Source organism: Giraffa tippelskirchi, chromosome 9, assembly GCF_054371585.1.
Source record: "Giraffa tippelskirchi isolate mGirTip1 chromosome 9, T2T-mGirTip1v1.2.pri, whole genome shotgun sequence".
Classification (NCBI taxonomy): domain Eukaryota; kingdom Metazoa; phylum Chordata; class Mammalia; order Artiodactyla; family Giraffidae; genus Giraffa; species Giraffa tippelskirchi.
This window is the reverse complement of record NC_137283.1, coordinates 45,923,049-45,950,469: the sequence shown is the minus strand read 5'-3', so window position 1 is coordinate 45,950,469 and position 27,421 is coordinate 45,923,049. Positions and strand designations below refer to the sequence as shown.

Sequence of the window (27,421 nt, the reverse complement as noted above, 5' to 3'; positions counted from 1 at the left end):
TCGGGTGGGGGCGCGCGTGCGCGGCGGGGGAGGCAGACGAGGAAGTGACAGAAACTGGGCTGGGGCTGGGGCTGGAGAGCCAGGGGGAGATGGTTTGAAGTGAGGCTGGAGCAGGGCAGAAGGAGGTCATTCAGGGGCTCAGCCAGAGGCTGGTCTTCATCCAGTGGGAGTCATGACGGAGGGGATGTGCTTGACCAGTAAGTGCTTGTGTCAGGTTCTAGAAGGTTTTCCTTGAGTTGCTGTGCAGAGAATGAGCTGGGGGCAGGGGCCGAGGTCAGAAGGCGTCCTCACTGACTGTGCTCTGTGTAAGAAGAGATGACGGAGGTCTGGAGCAGAATGAACACAGAAGGTGGCATGTTTGGGAGAAATAAGACCTGGGTTCAGTCCCTGGGTCGGGAAGATCCCCTGGTAGAGGAAATGGCACCCCACTCCAGTATTCTTGCTGGGAGAATCCCATGGACAGAGGAGCCTGGTGGGCTACAGTCCACAAGGTCACAAAGAGTTGGACACGACTGAGCATCTGAGCCACAGTAAGCAAAGTCAGTGAGGCCTGGAGTTACTGGGAGAGAATTCTGTCCAGGCCACCAGCAGGGGTGGTGGGGTGGAGGGGATTGGGGGTGAGTAATTGCCCAAAACTTTCCTGTTTGCCCCAGGATGCATCTTGAAGCCTCAGTGCTGTGTGACTACTGGGAGCCATTGCTGCCGCCCAGGGTCTTGGTCCACGAGTCATCCCCTCCCTGACCCTGTAGTTGGGGGTGCAGGCTCCTCCTACACATGGGCTCCTGCTTCCCACAAAGTGATGTGACTTGGAACTCTGAGGTGATAGAGAGACAGGCTAATTGCTGAGGTCTGTGTTCCCGGGATCAGCTAAAATGGAATTGCTGGTGAGTCTAAACTTCAGCACTCCTCATCCTTGGTCTAGTGGACCTGGGCTCATGCAGGTGTAGAGGCCCTGGCTTGTCTCCAAATACCTCTTGTGGGGATAGACCTGCTCATCCAGGGACTTCCCTGGAAGTCCAGTGGCTAAGAATCCACACTCCCAATGCAGGGGGCCAGAGTTCAATCCCTGATGAGGGAACTAGAGCCCGCATGCCTCAACTAAGACCTGGTGCAACCAAGTAAATAAATTAAATTAAACTTATAAAAAGAGTGAGAGAGTGAGCAACGATATAAAGCAATAGCAACAAAAAACTACTTATCCAATTCTGAACTGGGTGGTTGTTTTCTCAGTCTTTAGGGCATGGAGGAGCAGAGGTGCAAAAGTCTTGAATTTAAGGTACTGCATACGGATAGGACATTTTTGTTAAAACTCTGATCGGCTGCCTCCTACCCCCTTGAAAATATGTGGAAAAAAGATTGCATGTTAAGATCTGAAAGCAACATAAAAATGGGCCATGTACGACTTATGTACTAATAAACTCACCTTTGGTATTTTGAGGACTGAGGCAGAAAGACCTTTTCTGGGGAAAAACATTTGCCAGTGTTGTAAACTCTGTTGCTCTCTTTTTTTGCAGTGAGATCTGGATAAAGAATGGGAGCTCTGGGTTTCTACCACCCTTGGCCTGAGTGTGTGTTGCGGGGTGGTCAGTGACCTGTGGGTGAATTTGTGTTCCCTTCCTTCAGTTTAAAAAAAAAAATTATGTATTTTTGGCTGTGGTGGGTCTTCTTGGCTGAGAGGGCTTTCTCTAGCTGTGGTTGTCTTCCCTTGTTGCAGAGCATGGACTTTAGGCACACAGGCTTCAGTAGTTGTGGCGCACGGGTTTAGTGGGTCCGAAGCATGTGGGATCTTCTCAGGCCAGGGATTGAACCTGTGTCCCCTGAATTGGCAGGCTGATTCTTAACCACTGGACCACCAGAAAAGTCTCATCGTTTGCTTCTGGGAACTTCTCTGCATGGACCTTAGGCCCCAAGGACCACAGGTGGCTTTGCTGACAGTTGACAGAATCTGAGCTTCAGGCTACTCCCTCCACATTCCCCACGGTCATGGTCCTGCAGGAGAACCCAAGACCCTTCTCCAGGGGGCCGAGGGGTAGTAGGGTGCAGATGTCGGGGCTTCTGGAGTCAGAGAGATGTAGGTTCCAGTCCCAGCTCTGCCCTTTACTCGCTGTGCTGGGGTAACCAGTGTCTCCTTTGAGCCTCAGTTCTATGTCATCTGAAAGATGGGGATAATCCCGTTGCACAGGCTAAATAGATGTGTACACATAAAGCGCTGGCTTGCAGGTGTTAGGCAGTGTCACCTTCATTCCCCACTCCCCACCCTTCCTGACTGGCTGCTGCCCCAGTCCTGGGACAACCCCTGCCCTACTCCCATTTTCAGCCCTACCTTGGGGAGCTACTCCAGGCATCACAATATCAGGGATGACCACCAGGTGGCACCGCCCCCCCAGCTCCCTGTCCCCAGGCTCAGCTTTGCAGACTTCCATGGATTTCCTTACTCTTCTTCTATGGTTTATATTCAATAAAAGGGGCATCATAGTTATGTCAGGATCCAGAGTTCTGGCTGAGAACTATCTTCTTCCCCCACCCTACTGGGCAGGCAGGAAGAGAGGGCTTGTCTGTTTCCCTCCTCCCTCTACCCATATGGGGTTCGTATGGTGCCTGGTGCCAGCCTCCCTGGTATTCACCCTGACTTTGGCTTCTTCTAGTGTTTTAAGTCACCTCTAGGTGGTGCCAACAGGCGGACAAGCCCTGGCCCAGGGCTCTTCTCAACCCCTGCTCTTCCTGGCACCCTCTGGAATTGGTATCAAAGGTAGGCACACAGCCCCTGGCTCAGCCAAACCTGGCTGAGTATCTGTGAGCAGCAGCTTGCTGAATGTGGGTGTGACTTGGTTCATACTGTCCAGATTGTTGGGCGGACAAATGGACATGCCTGCGAATGTCTCATTTCCCTGAAGACTAAGGATTTCTTGGGAACCCCACCAGTGGCTGGGAGTACCCAGCCCTCTTTCCCTGGCATGTTTGTCCTAGGTCAGAATAAGATTCTATACATTTGGCTATAAGCAAGGACTTCCCTGATGGCTCAGCAGATAAAGAATCTGCCTGCAAAGCAGGCAACAAAGGAGACAAGGGTTCAATCTCTGGGTTGGGAGGATCCCCTGAGAAGGAAATGGCAACCCACTCCAGTGTTCTTGCCTGAAAAACCCCATGGACAGAGTAGCCTAGTGAGCTACAGCTCAAAAAGGTCACAGAGTTGGGCTTGACAGTGACTAAGCACAACAAGGGCTACCCCAGCTGAGCCCGAGGAGCAAGGGAGAAATCAGCGGTGGTCCTGGGAGCTCAGGGCTGCACAGCTAAGTGTAAGCAGAAGCTCCTGGACACTAGAGTCCCCGGCCCTACAGGCAAGGCGTTTTCACAAGTTGAAGGGAGTTCTGCACACTTGGAATTGAGGAGAGCCGGTCTGCGGTGCTGGGTGAAAGCTTTTTGTTTTTTCTACCACCTGCAATTCTGATGCCAACCTAAGGAGCGCCTTCTTCCCCAGGATAAGCTGCCCTATATCCCTCTGCTACTCTGGGGTTGATGAGGCTTAGATTGTAAGGCCAGCCGAGGGTGAGGGTTTCCGCCTCTGGGCTGGAAGCTGGTGCCTAAGAGGCAGCAACACCGCTGACAGTGGGGGGCAGATGAGGGGCCTCCCCAGGTCATGGTCCAGAACCAAATGCACGAAGCTCCCCGCCTTTCCCTCTACCCTTCTTCCTCTGAACCGGCACTGGCTGCATTCACATCCAAGAAGAAACATTTCAGGAGCCAATTCATTTTTCTCAAAACATATATTTTATGACTCCTCTCAATACATCTTTTGAGCACCTTTGCCAGTATCTCAAGAATGTGTAGACCTCACTCCCACACCATACCCAACGCCCTCCCTAGGCCCTGGTGACCAGGCCCCGCACGGCCTGCGCGATGGCGTCCCTGTCAATGCCGAACATCTTCAGCAGCTCCGCTGGTTTCCCGCTTCTTGGCACCTGGCTGACTGCCAGGCGGGTGACAGTGACTCCAGGCTCTCCCACGACTGCAGAGGCCACTGCCTCACCTATGCCACCTGGACAAAGGAAAGGAGGTGAGTCAGGGGACGCAGCCTCAGGGTGAATGGTGAGTGGATTGCCCCTAGTTGCCCCCAGCCCCGAATCAGTCTGAGTTTATTCCCTTTCCTAAGGATGGGTGAAGGGCATATACTCCACCCTGCCCCACACCTGTAATCAGACCAGACATCACCAATCACAGCACTTTTTTTTTTTCCCTAAGCCCAAATATGGCCTCTGAATCATTTTTAACACCATTCTCTGGGCATCAACCAACGAGCGTATGCACCTGACTTCAGGGTCTAAACCTATCTCTTCCCCAGGGGCCTGCCATGGAGGAGAGGGTAGCATATACTTGTGGAGGACGGCTTTGTATAGAACTAATAAAAGCTTCCCAGATGTGTGTTAGTCACTCAGTCATGTCCGACTCTTTGCAACCCCAGGGACTGCAGCTCGCCAGGCTCCTCTGACCATTGAATTCTTCAGGCAAGAATACTGGAGTGGGTTGCCATTCCCCCCTCCAGGTGGCTCAGTGTTAAAGAATCTGCCTACAATGCAGGAGACCCAGGTTTGATACCTGGGTCAGGACGGGAAGATCCCCTGAAGGAAGAAATGGCAACCCGCTCCAGTATTCCTGCCTGGAGAACCCCATGAACACAGGAGTCTGGTGGGCTACAGTCCATGGATTCACAAAGAGTTGGACACGACTGAAGCAACTAAGCAAACACACACACACATAAAAGTTTGATATTTGTGTTGCTTTCCCAGTTTGATTCTCCACAACAGCCCTAACTTTCAAGAACTTCAGGGACATAACCACCATGTGCTGTTAGCAAGGCTGGAACCCTTGCAGGTTTCCTGGATCAGGCAGGGATCCAAAGAGCCATTCCAGCCATTGAGTTCACTGGTCCACCCCCGAAGCCTGAGGTCTAATAAGAAACCAAGTGCCAGCTGCTCTGGGTTTCCTGGGCTGCAGCTACCCTCCTGGGGCTGGATGTCCAGCCGTGTGCCCCTAGCTCTCTCACCTTCATAGTAGTGGTCCTCCACAGTGAGGATCCTGCCCTTGGTAGCACGGGCACTGTCAAGAATGAGCTTCTTATCCAGGGGCTTGATGGTGAAAGGGTCCAACACACGAATGTTGATCTTCTCTGTGAGGGGAGAAAAAGAGGGGTGGGCTAAGGATGGGCACCCTGGGAGGGAGCCTGTCACATAGCTACCCACCCCTAACAGCTCACCCCCACCTCTGTTAACCTGTGGTGCCATGTCCTCTGCCACCCACCCCTCCACCTGGGAGCCTCCCTGGCCTGATTTGGGAGAAAGTGGTCTCTAGGAAGATGAAGAGCACCCCTCCTCTCCCCTCCTGCCCTGGGCTGCAGGATGCTGGCATTTGAACTGTCAGGAAACTCCATCAAAGATGCTTTTCAAGCTAAAGAAGAAGTCAGAGGAACATTCCAAGAGTCTGCCCTGAGGTAAGGTGAGGCACAGTGATACTGAATAACATACTTAGAGGCCAGCTAAGTAGATTCAAGTCCTATGGTCAGGCTCCAGGGCTTCTGATCTGGTCACCAAGCCGGGCACACAATAAGGGCTCCAAGTATGGCTTCTATTAATATTCTCATCATTTGATGAGATTCTTCCTCATCCCCAAGACCTGGTCTGCAGTCAGTGCCCCGTCTAAGACTTTGTGAGTCCCACCCTCCTTACCTCTCTTTAGCAGGTCAGCAGCTCCCAAAGCCTCGTGCAGGGTCACCCCAGCACCAATCACAGTCACCTGGTCATCCTTGCTCTTCAGGACCACCTGGGGGCAACATGGGGGCCAGTGAGGCTCAGAGACTGGTGGCCTGGGGCGGGTCCCAACCTCGGGCTCACTCTATGGGGTCTCACTGGGGCATAAACTGCAACTGACCTTGGCTTGTCCGATTTGGAAATCTTCATTGTTGTTGTAGACGATGGCATTTTCTGGGCGGCTGGTCCGGATGAAGCAGATACCCTGGAATGAAACAGAATAATGAAGGATTTTAGGATGTAGGACATCTAATCTCAAGGGCCAGAGTCTTTCCTCTGCAGTGTGTGCCTCTCCAAATACTCCTCTTGTGTGAGAGCCAGCCCTAAGTCCCAGACAGAAGAGTCTCCATCAGGTAGACTAGCTTCCAGGAAGGGTTGCCCCTACCCAAGTGGTGTACCTCAGCCCCTATCCTCAGACAGAGGAACGAGAACCACGTAGGGGCTGTCTGGTCAACAGCAGGTGGCTCTTGGTCAGGACTCAGTTCATTCTGTTTTGGAGAATCCACCTCAGGGAGGGCAGATAAGCCTCAACTTCCAAATTGGAGGCAGGGAGCCAGACTGGAGTATCCCAGGAGCTGCTGGGATGCTCAATGGGCAAAGAGTGTGGTGATCAGTTAGCAATGTCTGCCACGTAGCAGGAAGGGTGGTGTGTATTTCATTTTTCCTGATCTAATTCCTCCAAGCTACACCACCAGTGCAAAGTCAGGAGATACTCATTCTGGGGCAGCAAATGAGCAGCTCTGGGCTGGCATGCTGGCCTCCCCTCCTGTCTCTCTAGGGAAGGACTAGCTGCAGCTGAAGAAAGAAGTCACAAGACCCACCTTTGTATTGGCTGCTAATTCTACTGCCTTCTCCGTAGCCACTCCATCACTTGGGTAAAAGACAGTTGACATGGGGATAGACCGAAACATGGCCAGATCTTCCAGGGCCATCTGGGAGGGCCCATCTTCTCCTAGGGTGTGGGAAAGGATATGTCAATGTAAGACCCCATGCATGTAATAGAATCCTGGCCCCACACCCTGCTCCAGAAGTCTGAGGATGTCACAGGTGTAAGCACCCCAGCTCCACTCACCGATAGACACGCCGCAGTGGGAGCCGCAGAGGTTGATGTTGCTCTCAGAGATGGCTGCCATGCGAATCTGGTCGAAGGCCCGTGTAAAGAAGGCTGCGAAGGTGCTGCAGAACGGCACTGTCCTGTTGCGTGTGGCACAGCCCACGGCGACGCTTACCTGGGGACAGAGCAGATGGAGTCAGCCCCAAGGGAGAGGTGGCCAGGAAGCCCAGGACCTCTCAGGGCCAGCTCCTGGGAGGTGAGGGTTTTGTCATCCTAGTAACTGTTAATTCTCCTCCTCTCATGCAAGTGATCCTGTGCACCTAGGGACTCCAGTCTGTTTCCAGACTCCTTTGAACTGATATAACCATTTCAAAAGTTCTCTTAAAAAATCACTCTCCTGGGGAATACTTTTCTAGCAGCAAGCAAAGCCTTTCACAGAGCAAGCTAGTCAGCTTAGGCATGGATGGTTCATCCTTCCCAGGCCTGTACAAGTTCCCCTCCACCATCTCCCTGTCGCCCCAAGGCCTCTGCAAAGACAAGCCCTTGCAACCCTAAGCTCTGGAAGCTCTAGGCCCCAAATCCTGGCCTAGAAGCACTGAGTGCAGGCATTGGTTCCAAATTGGCACCACCTCCACAGCTATGAAATCCACCAGCTGACATGAGCCCTCCTTCCCCAGCACACCTGGGGCCTCCCCAGCCCCCACCCTCTCCACACCTCACCAGTTTAGTCTGGATCTTCCAGCTGCCAAGGCCAGAAGCCAGAGACAACTTCTGGTTCAGGTATTAGGAGGAAGAATGTTGGGTGCAATAGAGCCAAGTGGCCACCAGGGGGAGGAAGCTCTCAGCTCCTAGGGGTCTGCAGGCCCTCTGCAGAGAGGAGCAGATCTTTTGAAAAATAGGACAAAACATTGTTCTTCATTTAACAACCATAGTTCCTGACATGGAGTTGTGAATACAACCATGCACATGGTAGAGGTCCAGCAAACTCTCTCATCTCTGTATCCCGCAGGGCGGCAAGGGCCAGAGCCTTGTGCATAAAAGGGTTCAGCGGCCTTTGCTAAAACTACCCTCCTGGGCGTGCCTGCCCTTCTATCCGCAGAGCCCTTTACCCCCAGAGAAAGCCCATCCACCACAATCCCTGGCTGGCGTGCAGCATCCCTGTTCAGCTCCCCTGTTTCCACTCACCCAGTCCTTGGGTATCACATCACCCCTCCCTGACCAGTCACTTGAGGTCATGGGTCCATGCTGGGTCAAGGACCAGTATGCCGATACAGCTGCTCAAGGGAGTGGGAGGGCTTCAGCCCTAGACCACACCCCCCAGACCCCAGCTCTACCTACCATGTTCTGTTCAGCAATGTAACACTCAATGAAACGGTCCGGGTGCTCCTTTTTGAAGAGTTCTGAGAAGGTAGAGTTCTTGGTGTCCCCATCCAGGGCGATGATCCGGTCGCTGGCATGGCCCAGCTTGGCCAGGGCCTGTCCGTAGGCCTTGCGGGTAGCTATCTGTGCGGAGGAAAGAGTGGGTAGGCTGAGCACCTTAGGAGGCATGTGGCCTGGAGCCCTGCTCAGCCCCTGGGCCACAGCTTCCGCCAGGGAGGAAAAGGATCAAATATAGGGACAGAAAAGTAAATAACTCCAGAGCTGGCTGTCCCCCTGAAAGAACTGCAAGGAGCAACATCTCAGGGTTCCTCCTCAACCTGAAAAAATCCCTTTTCTCTCTCCCGGCCCCACTGTCCGAAAAGTAGAGAACTGTTGCCACCCCGGCCTAGCCAGTCCAGAAAACTGGAGGCTCAACTGGGTACCTTGTCCCCAACTTTGTAGCTGGGTGGGGTGGGCATTCGGATGTTGGTGATGTCCACTGAGGGGGCATCCTCCTGCGGGGGTGTCGCCAGGATCTTCTTCTTGCTCTGGATCTGACTGTAGATTTCCTGAACGATCTGATCGGCCATATTTTGGGGGAGGGGCTTCCCATGCCAAGACTCCTTATCTTCTATCCCTACAGGTACAACATAGGGACAGGTAAGATGACAGCTCTCAGGGGACCAGGAAGCTGCTTGGGGGGGCCCGGCCCTCCATGTGAGGGCAGGCCACCACCACAGAGGGTAAGGAGAGGACTTGTGTTGACCAGCGCTCAACTGCAGGCCCCTACTGAGTGGCGGCCCAGTCCTCCAGGAGCTCCCAGTGGGAGGGGGCGTGCGTGGGTGGACATATGATGCTGGCATGCTGGCCCAACCTGTTCTGTGCGTCACCTCCCCACCCCAAGCTTGCGGAGAGTGGGGTCTGCTGCAGAAATCACACTCGAAGGAGTTGGGAGGGAAGCTGAGGACCAGGGCAGGGTCAGCACTGCCAAAAGTCACCCCCTACCATGGTGCCTTGCTGTGTGGGAGGGCCAGTGAGGCTTAGTACCCCTCTCCTCTGAGGTCACCTCTGATGTCACCACAGCCCAGGGAGAGCCAAGGACTCAGGCCGCCCCCAGGAGCTGTAGTGGTAACACCTGAAGGGTGAGTGTCAGCAGCACTGAGGCCTGTGACAGTGACAGTGACACTATCTCAGTGACAGTATCCCAGAGGCTCAGAGAGCTGTACACCTCTCCCAAGATTCCAGTGAAATGCCCTCAATTGCCCCAAGTCCACGCAGGCAGAGAGGGACGTGACCCCTGGTGGGCAGAAGGCCAGCCCAGGGTCTGCAGTTAACTCTCTTAATGCCAGACTCCGTAGTCAAGTTCCTGGCCACTTCTAGCCCCATCTTCCCTTCTTTACAATGGGCAGTGGCCATTCTAGCCCTAAACAAGGGTCTGGAACCCATGGTTGGGTGCTAGGGAGGGACTTAATGCCTGCAGAACTCTCAGGCCCGGCTCAGGAACTATCTTCCAGACCCTCCTGGGCGACCCACCTGTACAAGCCTCTGGAATCCCTTTTCCATTGCATGAGGGGTACCCTGCTCACCTCTGAGGGGAGAATCTAGGTCTCCCTAGGCTCTCCTGGGGCTCCCTGCATCAGCCCTTTGGCTCAGGGCAGACAGCTGGAGCTGCCACGGTCACTCTGCGAATGCCAGCCAGGGAGTGTCCTTTCTCCTTACTCAGAGGCCTCCTCCTGCCTATACATGACCCCCATAGGCCAGCCAACCAGGGTCCTAAATCCCAGCTCAGCCACCCTGCCCACCGAGTCTCCTGCACCTCCTTCCCCAGACTGGGTACACTCCAATGAGCAAGCAAGGGGCAGGCTCTCAGTGGTACCCCCCAAAACCTCCAGCTCTAAAGTCAGCTGCAGGGCTCAGTCCCAGGCAGGGCAGGGGGTGGAAGGCTCAGGTACAGACCTGTGATGCCTCGGCCCTTGAAGGTCTTGGCAATGATGGCTGTTGGCTGGTTCTTCACCTGCCCAAAGGCCTTGCACAGTTCCTCCACGCTGTGTCCATCTACGATGATAGCGTTCCAACTGGGAACAGAGAAGGGCTGTGAGGAGCAAGGGCCCTGACAAGGGTCTCAGGGAAAGGCCTGCCCTCCTTCCACTGCAAAAAAGGACCTGGAGGAGCTGGGATGGCAGGCAGGATACCTGCCTGTTTCCAATTTGGGTTTAATTTTCTCTTTTCACATTGTTTTACTTCCTCTTGTTTGCCTTTGGACAGACCTTCCTCCTCTTTTCTAAGTAATGCAAAGCTCAGTGTGCTTATTGTCTTTCATTCCTGAGCTATTCATTTCCTACTGAAAGCTGCTCTTGGGACAATACGCTGAGTTTGGAATCTACTACTAGATTTTTGATGAATTTTTATTTCAGCTGACTTCTCCATGGCTGCTGGATGCAGTGTTAGAAACTTGTATAAAACAAGCTATGTTATCAAACATCCAGAAGGAAACTTTCTCTTTCAGCCAATCCTTTCTGGAATTCTTTTTGGCAGATTAACAGTAATAGAGGTGACAGCTCACACTTACTGAGCACCCACTCTGTAAAGCATGCAGCCGAGCACCTATTAACCCACTTAAGCCTGTTGTTGACCCCATTTTATAGACAAGTAAACTGAGATACTGAAGGTGGAGCAACCTGCCCAAGGTCACAAAAGCAAGTTAAGTGATGGAGCCAGGACTTAAGGAATCTAGTTTCGTAGTCACAAGGGTATGGACACAGACCCAAGGACACTGCCAGGGTTATACTCCGAGTCCCTAGGTCCATGTGGTTTTGGGGAGGTCTGTCCCTGAGGCATTTCGTGGCTCTGTTTCTTCCTTCGTCCAAAGAAATCTTTCCTCTCTTCACAAAAGAGGTAACAGCCCTGTGTCTGTGTGACCGGGTACTGGAACTCCACCCCCACCTTCCCTGGCTATTGTTCATCTCTGAAGGGTGGCCTTGGAGGTCCAGGGCCCTCAGAGCCCAACTGCAGAGCAGCTTGTACCTGGGGCAGGGGAAGGACATCAAGGTGGGGGCCCTTCTGGATGCTGCCCACCCAGACAGACCTCCCTGCTTTGTAACAGGTGACTCTGAACTCACAACCATCCGAGGCCCAGGGGAGAAATCTGGAAATCCTATCTCCCATTTCCCTAGGAGAAGGGCCCGCTGCTCCTCCCCAGGCTGGCTGGTCATAGGAGGTGACCAGTGGACTGACGTACTGAGCGAGCCTGGTCGACACTGTGTACCTCCTGCCTCCTCACCCAAAAACAAAGTGAGGATGTATGAGGTTGCATCACTTGGAAGCTCTGAGAGCCATCACACCAGTGTGCAAATACAGGAACTCAAGAGCTGTGTCTCAGCCCACAAATCTGTGGCACTGGCCAAGGCAACCCCTTTAAGCCCAAATGCCATGTGAGTCAAACCCTGAAGTGAGGCTGCATCAAAACGCAGCTTAACCTCCGGCTCAGCCCCTGCACCTGCAAAGCTTCTGGCATAGAGGTCTCCTTCGCTATGAGGGTCCTCAGGTCACTGCCCTGTACGTACCCGAAGGCCTCACAGCGCTTCTGGTAGACGTCCATCTGGTGCTGCAGTGGGGCGGGGTCACTCTGGCCCAGGCGGTTGATGTCAAGAATGGCGACAAGGTTGTCCAGCTTGTAGATGCTGGCGAAGGCCATGGCCTCCCACACGGAGCCCTCTGACAGCTCCCCGTCTCCCAGCAAGCAATAGACCCGGTAGCTGTGGATTGGGGCGGGGGGAGGGGGTTAGAGGCTGTCCCTGTGCCCCTGGCCTCTCCCTCTGGGACATGCAACAGCTGTGCCAAACCCAAGTCCACACCCAGTGAGGAAAGGGCTGTGACGGAAACTGTCAGGAGCTCCAGAAAGTAGTACTGGCTGCCAAGGAAAGAGCTCCAGACAGACAGCAGTCTGGCCAATAAGATCCGGACAATCAGGAGTTGTTAGGGCATGAAGAAAATGGTGAGGTTCATGGGGGCTAACTACTCATGCTGGATGGGAGGGCCTTAGCCACCCACCACAGGGGTGCATCCGCTTCTCTCTACCCCACCTTGAACCAGGACTGCTGGGGGAGCTCTGGGACTCACTGGGCAGGCCAGAGGGACAGGAGACCTTTCTGCTCTGAGCAGAGGTGAAGTGGGCTGCAGAGGCCACCTGCGATGCACACCAGGCAGCACCCTAGAGGCAGGCTTCAGGTGAAGATGAGCACTCACAAGGGGGCTTAAAGGTCAAGATCACTGCTGGGGGCAAGTGCCTCCTAGGATGGGCTTCTCCCAAGGTTCTAGGGCTGATTTTTGCCCAAGACTAGAGCTGGGCTTAGGCTTTCTGCCCCCGCTCCAAGGGCCATCTCCTGCCCTCAACCCAGGTAGCTACGATTGTTCCAAAGGCAGTAAGACACAGAATAAAGAACAAAGAAGTTGGGATAAATTACCCAGAAATAGAATCTTCCCTGGGGAGGGTGGAGCCAAGAGTGAGGCTGGGGGCAGGGAGAGCAACTCAGAGACCTTGACCCCACCTCCCACCCCCTAGCTGTGCTTAGCACTGAGTAACCCTCTCAAGAAGGTAAAGTAAAAGTGAAAGTCGCTCAGTTGTGTCTGACTCTTTGCTACCCCATGGACTATACCGTCCATGGAATTCTCCAGGCCAGAATACTGGAGTGGGTAGCTTTTCCCTTCTCCAGGGGGTCTTCCCAACCCAGGGATCGAACTCAGGTCTCTTGCATTGCAGGTGCATTCTTTCCCAGCTGAGCCACAAGGGCAGCCCCTTGTGAAGGTAAGCCCCACAAGAAGGTAAGTGCAGTTGTTATTCCCAAAGAAACACACAGATAAGGAAACAGGCTCAAAGGCCGAGAGACTTGTCTAAAGATCAGCTGAGCAGCCGAGTGGGGATTCAAACCCCGTCTTGACTGCCCACTCCTTGCTGACTAGGATTGCACGTAGCAGAAGGAGCACCAGGATGTAGAGACCCCCACTCGCTTGCTCAGTGTCAACTGTATGAAAGCCAGAAGTGAGGCTGCTTGCCTGCATGGCTCGGAGAGGACACAGTGGGTCGGGCCTCCATGCCTCCCTGTTGCAGGGCCAAGGCAGGAGGAGCCTGAGAAGAGGTGCGGCCAGCCATGGTGCTGTCAGCATGACTCAGCACCCCTGCAGGCCTCCAGGCCATAGAGAGCCCCTTCATCCTCTCCATGTCATGTCAGGCCTGTACCTTCCCTCCTGCGGCCTCCAGTGGGCCAGGCTACTGGTTCCCCCAGCAGGTGCAGGGGGTCCTGCACAGCCGCTCCCCAAAATGACCCGTCTGATGGGGCTGGGCAGAGGCCAGTAGGGAACTTGACTCCTCCAGAAAGTGATTCCAGGGAAGCCGACCAGCTACCTTCCCAACTCCACACCCACTTCCAAGGAAGTTGAACTGGGGCCAAGAGTGGAGTCACAGCACAGCCTCAGATGCAGGTCAGGAGGGCAGCCTGGGGAGACAGGGTGCCCTGCAGAAGCTGGGGCTAACCCTGAGGTTGTGTATTGCCTGAAGCTGTTAGATTTGGGGCGGAAGCTGCAAATACCCACAGTCCTGAACTACTATGAAGAGACCCTAATGAGAGTGCCAATATTTGTTGCAGGAGTTGGGAAACCACCTCAAATGTCCAACAACAAATGACTGTCTAAATGCATTATAGCATCCTCCTGAAACAGAACGGGCATTAAAACTAGCTCTTGACAGTGCGTGAGGAAATGTTCAGATTTTCCCAAAAAGCATTAGGTAAAAGGGTATAAATATTAGGATGACAGATCTGTAAGTTCCTTCTCACAATAACGTGGAGGAAATAGAAGGCACTGTTGTTAAGAAGGTTGAAATGGGGGTGGGGGAATTAAGAATAGGGAAACATGTTCATTTCTTTTTAATGCATTCCTGTGTTTCAGATTAGTACGTATTTTATAATCCCCCAAAAAAAATTATTTAAAAGAGAAATGGGGAATTCCCTGGTAATCCAGTAGTTAGGACTCCACCATCTCAGTGCCCGGGGCCTCAGGTTTGATGCCTGGTCAGGGAACTAAGATCCCACAAGCTGCAGAGTTTGGCCAAAAAAAAGAGAGGGAGAAATGGAAAAGAGCCAGTTGGATGTGTGCTCCGGCTGCTGGCTGGACAGACCGGACTGGAGGCTGGATCTGCTCTATCAGGACCTCTGGCAGCCCGCACAGCCTGATAATTCCCTCAACCCCTCAGCCTTAGCCAACTCTGGCTGCCGAGAACCCCGCTAAACCCCTTCTCCCTACACTGGCTTCTCCCATTATGTTAGGGTCAGGAAATGACCCTTCACGAGGAATTATTTCAACCAACTGTAGAGAATAATTAACTCACAACTCTGGTTCTGTGCCAAATAAAATACTCTTAAACACACATCCCATTCTTCGTGACTTTCTTCACTTCACGGTGCATCACGTCTGGGTGTAGCTGAGCCTGGCCCCAGAGCCCAGCCGGGGAGGCTGTGCAGTCAGTTGACACTGGCCTGAGTCTGGAAGGCCTCACAGCCCCAGTCTACCTCCTGGAGAAAACTGTCTCAGTAGCTTCCCCTGCACACAGTAGGTGCTCACTGAGGTGCAGCATCCAGCCAGGCTCCCTGCAGTTCACCTGCAGGCCAGGCTCCCTCAGCCTCTCCTCTGGGAAGCTTCCCACTCACCGGGCCCCCTGAACCTCCTGTGCTTCCCTTGGGCACCTCAGAGCAGCCTTGGGGACCCTGAATACAGACTCTGGATGCACGCACTGGGTTCAAAATCCTGCCTCCACCACAAGGCAAACATCTTACCTGTTTTCTCATCTGTGTGGAGGGACAGCTGTACGTATGTCACCACCCAGCCCATGGGGCTTACCAAGGTGAAACCCTAGTAAGCTCTAAGCAGAGTGCAGAGCCCCAAAGGGTAAAGGAATGCAGAAACCACCTTAACAGCCTGTAGCCAACATTCCTCCCCTCCACAGCAGAGACTCCGTCTGCAGGCCACGGTGGATAGCCTTGTGGCTGAAACCTGCCTCAAGAGGCATCTCCCCTAAACTGCCCGGGTGCTGAAGCAGCAAAGCTCTGACCAGGCTGCTCACTCCCTACAGACCAACCTTTCCAGGCTTCATTGCTTCCCTGGCTGACAGGCGGGGCTCACGGAGGCCCAGAATTCCCCCAGAACACACCATCTACTCCTTTCCTGAGGTAAGGCCGAGTGGCTCAGACCTAGGTTTGTGGCACCCGGTCAGGCATTGTGGGATGGGGCCTCCTAAGACTTCCAGGGTCCAGGAGCTGGGCTCAAGAGGGCAACAAGGGAACTCCTGAGTCAAAGCATTCTGGCCAAGGAGCACGTGGCCTTGGATGCAAGGCTGGCCCTGCTGGCCACACTCCAGGGACTCTGGGCATGTCCTTTCATTCCTTTGAGCCGATTTCTTCATCTTAAAAGGGGGCTAGTCCTGGTACCAGCCTCACACCACGCATGCACGGTTAATGACACAGTTTCCACTCAGTCTCAGTCAGGCAAGGAGGTGCTTGGGGGCAGAGAGTAAAACTGGGCCCCTAGGACCACCCACCAAAGCACTGTGGGTGGGGTGGGGGAGTGGGAGCATTACCTGGCTTTGTCGAAGTATTTGCCTGTGTAGGCCATCCCGCAAGCGGCTCCAAGGCCCTGGCCCAGGGAGCCAGTGGCCACATCGGTGAAAGCTTGTTTCTGTCATGACAGAAGGCTTCAGTTACCACAGACAGTGTTTCCTAGAAGTGCCTCCCAGGATCCTGGCCATGACAGCCTTGCAGCCACGCCCCACCCAGACCCAGGGGGTGTGATTTCCCACTCTTTCCCTTTCAGCAGTAATTGTGAGTGTCGTTCAAATACCAGCTCAGCCCACAGGGAGCTGTGTGATCTCAGGCCATGGACTGAATCTGTTCCCTCACCTGTAAAAGAACCCACCTTGTGAAGCAAGTGGGAGAACTCAGGACAAAACTGAATATTTGGCCTTCGTGGCTGGCCCTGATGGGATGTGACAGTTTTCATAGTAACTTCTAAGGAACATACTGGGCCCCTTCCCTGGATATCCCCAGTATCCTGCGGCCACCCCCTTAGTGAACCTCATCTCCCAAGCTGTGTCTACATGGTCAAGGAGGCCCAGCGGGGAAGGGAAGCTGGTATTTGGTGCTGGGGAAAGGCCCTCCTGGCAGTCAGCTCAGAGCATCCTAGGTTGGGGCTTTAAAGGCCTCAGACTTTGGCATAAGCTTGGGGTAAAGTGTTCCCCAAGCACCCACTTCTTCCTCTGCCCTCTAACACCCTTAGCTCCTCAGTGGGTGCCCTGCCCCCTTCCCACAAGCCTTGAGAAACAGGAAATGGAGGCAGAAGCCTGCAGGGCTCCTGGTGAGGCGCACTTACCGGGACAGGGTGCCCGTCCAAGTCGGAGCTGACCTTCCTCAGGTTCAGCAGCTCTGACTCCGGCAGGAAGCCGGCTTCAGCCCAGACAGCATACAGGATGGGCGCCGCGTGGCCCTGCAGGGGACAGACCGTGGGGAGAGGTCAGATGAAGAGCTGTTCCTGCCGGGCCTGGCCGAGCCTGCCGGCCAGGATACCCCTTTCAGAGAAGGAAGCAAAGGCCACTTCCCCTCCGTTCATCCTTCTCTAGCCTGAGGTTCCCACAGTCAAGGCCGAGCGGAGCCCAGGACAGGTGCAGGGGGAACACAGCTGTAAGGCTGCGGAGGCCAAAACCCCAGCAGGCAGCCGGTCGTTCTAATCCCTGGGTTCTGGCATGTGAGCCGACTTGGACAGACTTCTAAGCTCTCATGCCTGCCTCGAGAGACCAGAGGCCACAGAGCCAGGCCTGGGTACTGGTGGATTTGGGGGGTTCGTGGCATGGCTTGTGGCTGTGGCTCTCACGCGGTGGGTGGGGTGGGGGGTGGTCAGGGCTCCCCATCCCAAACTCTGCTGCAGGGTACCCTCACTCCTGAGGGAGCGAGCATGGCCTGGGTACTGGCACAGCAGAGACGCATGCAGAAAGCCACAAAGCTGTACCCCAGACCTGGACTGCCAGTCAACACCAAACACAAGTGGAACCCCCAAGATCATTTCCATTCTCTCCTACTAGTTCAGTCATTTATTTCTTAGTTAAACTTTACCAGCAGGGTCGGCACCGAGCAAGAGGGGGCCGGACCGGGTGGGGCAGGTGGAGAAGGAGCCTGGGGTGAGGAAGGGTGGCGAAAGGCTGGGCTTACATCAGGGAGGCAGGTCTCCTTCTCACTGTTCCAGGGCCCACCCAGGCTGAGGTGAAGGGCGGTGGGCTGGCCTCCTACCTTGGAGAGAACAAAGCGGTCGTTGTGAGGGTTCCGGGGATCCAGGGCCTTGTAGCGCATGGTGTGGAAGAAGAGGACAGCCATGATCTCAGCAGCGCTGCAGCATGACGTGGGGTGGCTGCGGCCCAGGAGAGACATGGACACATGTATCACGGCCCCAGACCCCTGACCCCAGGCCTCACCACACCCGAGCACTGCAGGTGGCAGGTATCAAGGAGTCCAGGGCCTGAGCTGTCAAGGAGCCACGTGATCTGGGCCCTGGGAGGGCTGCATGGGGGTTGCACCCTCAGAGACATGGAGGAGGAGGGGCCTAGGAGACTGCAGTAGCCCCTCTAGGACCAGTGAGCTAAATCCCACAGGGACTGCCCAGGACTCTGCCCACTTGTCAGCGCAACTTGGCCTTCATGGCCCTCACGGATCCAGGGCCCCTCCATGGCCACAGTCAGGGATTAAAGGACCGAGACTTCCAGCAGACTCAACCCATAGGGTGGGCAGTGTGGAAACTGGGGCTTTAGGCTCTCCAAGAGCATCATTGGGCTACTCAGCAGCCTTTTAATGGGCATTCTGAGGGGTGGTATAGCACCAGAAACCATGCTTTCGTACAGAACTTAAAAGGCAAAAGCAATCTCTTTTCTTCTACAAAGGATACAATCCTAAAAAAATGAAAATAAAAAATTCCTTCTGCCTGAGACAAGAGCTGGGGTGGGGCCAACAGTAGCCAAGAGCCTGTCCTTCCAGGTCTTGGTGGGGTCAAGGGAGCTGCCTTTATTCGGCCCTTGTTCTATTCACTGCACACTTACTTGAATGGCGAGTAGGTAGAGGACTTAGCTAGAGACAGCACATCTCAGAGATGAGACCTGTTGAGGTTTCTCAGGACCCACTTGACTGATTCAGCCCCAGACCCCAGGAGTAGAGATTAGGGTTCCCGGCAGGACATGCTATAATTCCTGAAGCCCTCTGGTCCACAGTCTGACTACAATGTCAGCCTCAGGGCACATGTCTCCCAGCCGCCCCCTCCACCCTGCAACATGCCCACTGCCAAACCCAAGGGCACATGCACCATCTGGAGTTCACGTGGGCCTCCCTCCTCCCTGCAGCCGGCTCCCCGCACGGGTTAGGGGTGAGTCACTCCCAGAGCAGACACATTAGTAGAGAAACTCGGAACTGTCCATGCTGGTTTAGTAGCCACATCCCCAGCACACAGTTGTCTTATACTTAACCATTTCTACGAACTCCTGGGTCATGGGGAAAGACACTAGACCTGAAAGAGGGAGGTGAGGAAATGTGAACAAGAAACCTCTTCCCTGCCTGGCAGGAACCCAGCTTCCCTGTCCCTAGCACAGAATTCAGTGGGGCGGGGAGGAACGGACGGATACCCCAGTCAACACCAGCCAGGCTGACCTCCTGCTTTCTCCTCCCTCCGAGGGCAGCCTCGTCCCTGAGGAACCCTGTTTCAAAAGTCAAGATCCTCTGAGAACAGTGAGGGAAGGATATGGGTGGACAGCAGGCCAAATTGCTCCAAGAGATAGAAGGCAGGCATAGGACGGGGCTCAGCCTCTCCTGCCCATCAGTGATTTCCAGGAAGGGGCTTCAGGGATAAAGGGCCTGGCAAAAGCACTTTCTGTGCATGGCAAAAGCGTGCCCGCTTGGGCAAAGCTGACATGGAAGGAGGGAGGTAACCCATGAAGAGACACCAGAAATTGAGAAGCACTTGATTTTAACCAGGCTTCCCTAGTAGCTCAGTTGGTAAAGAATCTGCCTGCAACACAGGAGACCTGGGTTAGATCCCTGGGTTGGGAAGACCCCCTGGAGAAGGAAATGGCAACCCGCTCCAGTACTCTTGCCTGGAGAATTCCATGGACAGAGGAGCCTGGCAGGTTACAGTCCATGGGATCGCAAAGAATCGTGAAAGGCATGAGGGTTGAGCCTACAATATTTTATTTCCTCGAAAGCCTGCATGATGGACACACTGCTGGCCCTACCTTCATACCTGCCAAATAACCTGTCTACTTATTTCCAATTAGTTCAGTCTATGAAGGTGGTGCTGAGGCAGATGGGCCTAAGTAAGTCTCCCAAAGCCCTCCCCACCCACCCCAGGGGAGGACACACCTTCCAGATATTCCCTTCTCCCTTCCATTCAGCACTCTCTCTGCCTGCTCAAAAGTGAACTTTTTTTTTTCCTGCATAAAAAGTGCAGAGAAGATCCCTCAGCCCTCAGGCTACGATCCGCTCCATTATCAAGAGATAATACTGCCAGCTGCCATGAGGGCCCTTCTCCCTGTCCTACACATACCTCAAGACCTCAAAAAATGAACAAACCAGGGAGGTGAGCACGGCCATAGCCTCTCTCATGCCTCAAAACAGGAAGAAAAATAATCTGTTATGTAGAAAAAACTAAGTTACTGAAGGAAAAAGTAAGAAATGTGAGTTGAAAACCCAACAGTGAAGATCCAACCTAAAAAGTTAAAAAATGCACTGAGCTCAAAGATAGTAGAAAGATAAAAACAAAAATTTATGAAATATGAAGCAAATGTACGATTTTTAAAAATTGAAGCCAACAGTTAGCTCTTCAGAAAAGAAAAAAAGATGAAAGGTTTAGCTAACTTCTGTTAAGGCGGGATCCAGAAAAAGGAAAGGGTGCTATTAGAAGTGGAGGGATGGGCTTAAGAACAGATGATAAAATACAAATAAATTTGGAAACACGAAAATGTCTAGGAAAAAATGATTTACCAAAACTGACTCAGGAAGAGATAGAAAACCTAAGCAACCTTTTAACTATTAAGAAGACCAAATCAACAGCTGTAAATGCACATTCCGTAAGGCCCCACTTCTAGGACCGCACTCACAGCGCAACGTGCAATGACCAGATCTGTAAGCCACCTTCATGTCTATCAAGAAGATATTTGATGACAATATATTTCTGGAATACTATGCAGCAATCTCAATAAAATCTCACACATACAACATGTGAACAAAGCACACTGCAGACAGATCTCTACCAGGGAAGACCATACTGTTTATGAACTTATACTATAAGGAAAATAATAAAATGCAAAACTCAGGGTATAGCTCTTTCTTGAGGAAACCTTCCTTCTGTGAGGAGGGAGAGACACCCAGTAGGTTCTAAAGCCCTGTAATATCCCAGTTCTTAGGCCTGGTGGAAGGTATACCAGGTTCATTATTTATAATATGTACATCAGTTATACTCTTTTTTTAGGCATATATTAAAAAAAAAAAAAACTCAGGAGAGAATCCTAGGATGCCAAGGCAGAAGCAAACCTCAGAAGCCATCCTTGTTCTTTCTGTTCCAGGAACCATGATGGGTGGCTCCTGCCTGAGAAGAGTGCCTCCATGCCTGAGATTGAGCCTTTTCACTGTTGTAGCCTCGCGCCTGAAGAGCATCTGACACAAACAATGCACTAAACAAATGATGTGCCAAGGTTCCAAGACCCTAGGGATGTGAACTCTCTGAGCTTCAGTTTCCTCTGCGTAAAATGGAGATATAGCAGAATCTGAATGAGGTAGTTTTTGTGTGTAAAGAGCCTGGCACAGTGCATAGAAAAATGGCAACTGCTCAGTAAAATCCTAGCTCTAAAAATATCAGATATGAAATCTAACCTCCTCATTTGAGGATAAGACCACTGAGGTCCACAGAAAGGAACTGCCTTGCCCAAGGTTGCAGTCGACCATCAGAAGAGCCAGGAGAAAAGCAAAATGCTAAGAGTAGGTGAAGAATGAATGGATAAACAAAATGTAGTTTATACAAACACCAGACTATCCAGCAATAAAAACAAAGTTCATTCACTACGTGCTACAACATAACGACCATAACTTTGTGCTAAGTGAAAAAGGGCAGACCCTTAAAGACCTCATTCTGTAGGACCCCATTTATATGAAATATCCAGAAGAGTTAAAATGGTAAGTGGTAAATTCACTTAAACTTACTGCATTAATAACTCACTATCAATACATTAAATCTACTAGAAGCCACTGAACCATATACTAAGAATGCCATGATATGAAAATTATACCTCACTAGAGCTGCAAAAGGATGGTATTTGAAAGGAAGAAGGTGCTCAGGGCCCAGATGAGGAAGTTCTTAAGAGGCCACACTCCCTTACCCAGTTGTGCAGTCTTTAGAGATTACAGCCAGGCCATGGGTGCAACTGACTTCTGAGCAAGGTCAAACAGTGCAGGCTCCCATCAGCCAGACCCACATGCTGGGGGAGTTACCAGCTCCTGCAAGCCCACCTCATGGAGTGGACTTGACCTCGCTGTTCAGGGAAAAAGTACTGCAGAAGAGTCTGCAGAAGGACCCAGCATCCAGGGCAGGCAGCTGTCCTGTGCACAATAAGGGAGTTCCTGATGTTGTGGACTGGGCTCTAGTGACAACAGACCTACCTACAGAGGCCAAGTCCAGGGAGGGGTCAGAGAGATGGTGGCCCAGGGGCCACAGTGTCATCAGCTCATGGGGAGCCAGGAGAACGTCTCAGATCCTAACTAGGCGCACCAGGTTCTCAGCTTCAGGAAGCGCTACCCACCAGCCCTGCTGAGTTCAGAGGCAGAGAACAGAGTCCCTGCAGGACAGCCAGGTGTCCTCACAGGGAGTTGGGAAATGCTGCTTGCTGCTGGGGTAATCCCAACAGGCTTGTTCTTGCCTCAGTCAGGGCTAAGCTGGGGTGAAGGCAGACCAAATGCAGAAGCCCTGGGCAGCAGTTCTCTGCCCAGATAGGCTGGGCCCCACAGGAGCCCTCTGAAAACTCCAAGTCCCTAATCACCAGAGCTGGTTGGCAAGGATGCACTTTCAGCCACTTTAAGGTCACACAGACTCTCCCCAGGACATGAAACCCACAACAGGTGGTGGCAGGACCCCAGAGCTTGCTCATTCTGGTCTCCCAGCCCCGCTCTCAAGAAACCCCGTTTGAAAACCACCTAGCTATGAACTTCTTTCGAGATGGGGAAACTGAGGCCTCGAACGAACAGGGCCTTTTCGACAAAGGCACAGTCACTCGGCACACAGCTACGGTGAGATTCTTGTCTCTCTGTGCCCACCAGCCAGGCCTGGCCAGACCTTCTGTTCCTGAGTACCTGCCCCAACACTGTGGGTCAGAGCCCTGGGGACCTCTAAGCACAGCCTGAGCCTTCAGATTCAGGTCTGACTCTGATGGAGTCCTCAGACAACACTTAGGACTGTTTGGATACTGTGAGCCTAACGTGGTTGGTGAGAACTATGAAATCTCCACCAAGAGCCTCAGCAGTCAGGGTCCCTCTGACAAGGCCACTGAGTGTCAACTTTTTTTTTTTTTTGGCTGCACCGGGTCTTTTTTGCAGCATGTGGGATCTAGTTCCCTGACAAGGGATCGAACCCAAGTTTCCTGCATTGGGAGCTCTATGTCTTATCCCCTGGACCACCAGGGAAGCTCCTGAGTATCATCTTTTAAAGACTGGGTGAGTTGGACACTTGCCATGGCTGCCACAGCTCCTCCGGCACGCGGAGGGAGGGCTAGGTGACCTGGAGCAGCCTTGGCTGCTGCACAATGAGCCCTCTGTGCAGGCTGTCCCTCAGCTCCACGACACAGAGGCCAGTGTCCTCACTTCCCAGGCCTGGGGAGGTTCACTGTCACTTGCCCAGTGATGGCCGAGGAAGGGGAAGGCTACCGAGATATCAGGACCCTGTGGTCCTCACTGACCCACTATCAATCCAGCATCTGCAGTGACCATGCAAAGACTTTTGGTCAAAGTGCTATTTGCACCACCGGGGATGTAAGCTCCCCTAGGAAGGAGACAGCCTGGCAGGAAGGTCACTTTGACCATGATTGTACAGCACCAAGGCCTCAAAGCTGCACCTTCACTTTGCAGAGCTCACCCACTGTCATGAGGGAACCGCCTCAAAACAAACATCTTGGAGGCCTGTTCAAGTCTTCCTTCATCGGTTTTTTTGTTTTGGGTTTTTTTTTTTTTTTGCACACAGAACTCTTGCCACATGCCTTTCAAAATCTCTTTTGACAGAGGTTACACAGTAATGTTACTTCCTTCTGAAAATTCAGTTTTCTAAGTATTTCTTTTTTTTTTGGTCTTGAGGCATGTATCTCTAAGGATTTCTTTCCTGAATCTTTTAGGCTTGCTCACAGCTCACAGGAATCCCTGTATCTTTCCCCTTTTTTCTCTTTGTAAATGGGCACTTTGAGTTCAGTGAGTTCCTCCTCCAGGCATTACGGTATAAACCTGCCTGTAACTCAGTTGCCAAAGCCAGTATCTTTTCCCTGTAGAAATCAGAGTTTAACTATATATCTAACAAAGACCCAGCCAGGAGTCCCACTAGACACCCTTTCCCTTTGGGAGCCCCCCTCCCAAGTTGTAAATATTTGTTGCATTTCTCTTCAAGTGCCTTCAAACTGCCTGAGACGCCCATTGCTGAGCCTGGTCTCCCCCTTTCCAGTTTGTCTCCATTTTCTGGCCTGGTGCTTCCCACCTGTCCAAAAAGTCTTCCTGGTAACATGAGCCCCTCACTGGAGCTTAGGATTTACTCATTAAAAACAAATCTTAGGAGAGGGTGAGATGTGTGGAAAGAGTAACATGGAAACTTACATTACCACATGTAAAATAGATAGCCAACACGAATTTGCTGTATGTCTCAGGAAACTCAAACAGGGGCTCTATATCAACCTAGAGGGCTGGGATGGGGAGGGAGATGGCAGGGAGGTTCAAAAGGGAGGGGATATATGTATACCTATGGCTGATTCATGTTGAGGTTTGACAGAAAACAAAATTCTGTAAAGCAATTATCCTTCAATAAAAAATAAATTAAAAATAAAACAAAAACATACCCTGTATGAAATTAGCCAGAAGCTAGAATCTTGTCTTTGTTCTACAGACTTAATCTGGGAAGGTCCCCGGAAACCATCCCCCACCCAGACTTCAAAATCATTTCATGAACCCATCATGAAATGCTGTCTGGGCAGCCTAGTCCCAAGCCCCAAAGGGCTGGAATCCGGGAAACTACCCAGTGTGTAGGAGCTACTATTGTTCCCATCTTACAGAGGGGGAAACAGGCTCTGAAGTGACTCATTGGCTGACTTTAAGTACCCCAGTGGACGCCTCCAGAGGCACAGGTGACCGGTTATCATTACTGTCCCTGCAACTGGCCACCTTCAGAGAAGGCTCCCTGAGATGGACAGCAGCCTTTCTCCGCCTTCTGAGCCACAAGGGCTGGCGGGAAAGGGCGTTGGGGGATGGGCCTGTCTTAGGGAAAGTGCAAGTGGAGGCTGGCCCTGCATGTTCACCCCAAGGCCCTGAGACTTGGTTCTTGGTTCTCTTAGCCTTTCAAACCTCCCTTCCTCCATCCCATCCCCTCCTCCTGTCCTGGCCCCAGAGGAGATCTCACTTAGACCTTCAGTTCACAAGGTATGCAACGGCTCTGCATCCACGTGGCCACCTCCCTCCTCACCCTTACTCCCCTGAAGTCGCAGCACTCTTGCTCCAAACCCAAGGTAGCAAAAATGTGATTCTTAACAGGAATGTGAGGTGCCGACAGGGACGGGTAGTTTGAGGTAGGGACAAGGCCAGGGCCCCAGGCTTCCCAGCAACGTGAGGGGTTAAAACAGGCGCTCTCGCGGGCAGAGCCGGTTCAAATTCCAGCTCTCGCTGCGCCCGATCTCGGCCAATTGACAAAAGCTGAGCCTCGGTTTCCTCACGTGTGGGTGGAACGTTACCAATTACCAGAGATTAAAGGGTCCAGGGGCCGCGTGTGCCGATGCCAAGCACAGGGCCTGGCTCTCGGCGGGAGCGCCCTAATGGAGGCCCTCTCCGCACGGGGGGCGAGGGGCTTCCGCAGTGCCGAGCCGCGTCTCTTGCGCCTTAGAGCGGAGGGGAAGGAGGGGCCGAGCCGGCCTAAGGCGCGCAGAGAGCCGGGCCCCTGCAGACGGAAGCCGGGCTGAGGACCGGCGCGGCGGAAGGATCGTCCGGTCCAGACCTCCCAGGCGCGCGCGCTCCACCATCCGACCTCACCCCCCCAACCTCACCCCCGGCGCCTCCTCCGCGGGGGCACAGTGCAGCGCGACACGGAGCCGCCGTGCCCGCACCCCGGCGCCGCCGCCCAGCGTCCCAACTCACCCTGATCCGGCCGCCGTGGTGGCTTGGATGGAGCTGATACGCAGGCGGTTGGCTGTGTCCTTCAGGGCCTGCAGCTTCTGCTGATCAGGCTTATGGTAGGCCTCCATGGCGAGGCAGGGCGAACGGGCAGGTGGCGAGGCAGAGGACACAGACGGGGACGTTAAGACGCAGGGCTGCGGAGCGGCAAGCAGCGGCCGAGGCCTGCGGCAGCTCGCGGGCGCGTTAAGAGTCCCGGGAACCGCCCGCGGGGCGGGGCGCCGGCATCACCCCAGGTTGCCCCGCCCCGCCCTGCCCCGCCCCGCCCCCGGACCTCCGCAGGCAGCTCCGCCCCAGCCCTCCAGCGCTGATAGGGAAACTGAGGCCGCCGCGAGCCTGCGCGTCTTGCGACCCGACCCGATGCTGTTCACCCGCCTCAGCTCTCGGTTCCTCCTTCCTTCCCCCCGAAATCTGCGAGGCAGCTAGGAGCTGCCAGGCTCCTGCGTCAAGCGGCACTGCCCTGCCTGGATTAACCACACACGCAAATAATGTGATCATAACTCCAGGTTCTAGGCCCGGTCCAGAATTCTGTTGATTCGAATCCTCCCTGCAAACAGCTCTCCTCCCTCCCCATAGCCCTGAGCGAAACTGACAGGGGAGGCTTCACTGGTAATCCCGTTTTAAAAATGAGCAAATTGAAACTGGCAAGGTCAATTAAAGTCACAGGGCTATTGGGTGCCGGGCTCAGTACTAGCAAACGTGCCCCATCCTCAAGCCCCCAGCCCCAGAGAGGGAGCCCAGGGCTTGAGCCTGGAGTGGGATGAGGACTATGAAAATGAGATTACAGAATAGTGGTAATGGCTAGGGGTGAAGTACCCGCCTGACAATGCAGAAGACAAAAATGTCGCGGGTTCGATCCCTGGGTCGGGCAGATCCCCTGAAGTAGGAAATAGCAACCCACTCCAGTATTCTTGCCTGGAGAATCCCATGGACAGAGGAGCCTGGCGGGCTGCGGTCCACTGGGTCACAAAGAGTCAGACACAACTGAAGCGCCTTTGCACTAGTAATAATAATATCATCTAGTGTTAACTGAGAAATTACTAGAGGCAAGCCCTTCACAAGTTATTAGGACCTGATAACACGACTCTGAGGGAGATCACTGGGTTTGGTCCCAGCACCTACAGGGTGTAGGGAAAGGAGCACTCACCTCTGCTCTTACCAGGTCCACTGAGCCCCAGGAGGATGAGTGTCCCCAGAGTGGGAGTAGGGAGGGGACAGTCATCACAGATTCTGTCGGTGGAGTTCACCCACCTCACTTGCCCCATGAGGTGGATACCCTTTACTATGTCTTGTACAGGAAGAAGCTCCATTTTACATTACAGAGGACAGAGAAAGGGATCCCCCTAAATCAGTGGCCAAGGAGGAGGCTGTAACAGATCTGTGGGAGGCAAGTGGCCAGGCCTTGTTTGCCTGTGCCCTCTTGTCTTTTGCATGGCCCACACTCAGAGCTCTGGGTCATGAGACACAATGGACTGTGAGTGAGTCCTACACCCCAACTCAGTTGCTCCTTGGCTGTTCCTCTACTGGCCTGGCTCCCAGATGCCCAGCCAGACCCTAAGCCAAGTGCATCCCATGCCCCTTGGCTCCTGCTGGCCCAAACCACGGAGGCCTGCCCACACAAGGTTGGCCCCAAAGCTGGCAAGGGCTGCAGGCTAGATCAGAGTGAGATAGCGCCGAGGGTATGCCATGTCAGAGACCAGGCATGTACCTCTGCCCTCAGTCTGATAAGAAAG

At 53.4% G+C, this 27,421-nt stretch overlaps 1 protein-coding gene across 3 annotated transcripts; it reads right to left on the bottom strand.

Moving 5' to 3' along the window:
- Nucleotides 1-3,749: 3,749 nt before the first annotated feature.
- On the bottom strand, nucleotides 3,750-25,892 carry TKT (transketolase). 3 transcript variants are annotated; one of them, XM_081524988.1, is made up of 14 exons: nucleotides 25,653-25,892; nucleotides 22,612-22,614; nucleotides 17,541-17,637; nucleotides 15,842-15,939; nucleotides 11,778-11,969; nucleotides 10,171-10,289; nucleotides 8,658-8,851; nucleotides 8,194-8,358; nucleotides 6,874-7,030; nucleotides 6,623-6,753; nucleotides 5,923-6,006; nucleotides 5,721-5,814; nucleotides 5,042-5,164; nucleotides 3,750-4,036 (listed from the first exon to the last, which is right to left on the bottom strand). In XM_081524988.1, the coding sequence occupies exons 1-14, from the start codon at nucleotides 25,757-25,759 to the stop codon at nucleotides 3,861-3,863; spliced, it is 1,740 nt and encodes a 579-aa protein (XP_081381114.1). In that variant the 5' UTR covers nucleotides 25,760-25,892; the 3' UTR covers nucleotides 3,750-3,860. The 3 variants fall into 3 exon arrangements, with proteins under 3 accessions (XP_081381114.1, XP_081381111.1, XP_081381113.1); XM_081524985.1 differs by lacking the exon at nucleotides 22,612-22,614 and adding an exon at nucleotides 16,630-16,743 and having other exon boundaries at nucleotides 17,541-17,658; XM_081524987.1 differs by lacking the exon at nucleotides 22,612-22,614 and having other exon boundaries at nucleotides 17,541-17,658.
- Between the last annotated feature and the right edge of the window lie 1,529 nt (nucleotides 25,893-27,421).

What these genes read in the sequence shown, in the direction of transcription:
- TKT (XM_081524985.1), bottom strand. Translation starts at nt 25,759, where the DNA reads ATGGAGGCCTACCATAAGCCTGATCAGCAGAAGCTGCAGGCCCTGAAG. An exon ending in ACCGCTTTGTTCTCTCCAAG is followed by an intron (nt 16,744 to 17,540) that starts GTAGGAGGCCAG and finishes TGTCCCCTGCAG; the next exon opens with GGCCACGCGGCGCCCATCCT. An exon ending in TGGACGGGCACCCTGTCCCG is followed by an intron (nt 15,940 to 16,629) that starts GTAAGTGCGCCT and finishes CTGTCATGACAG; the next exon opens with AAACAAGCTTTCACCGATGT.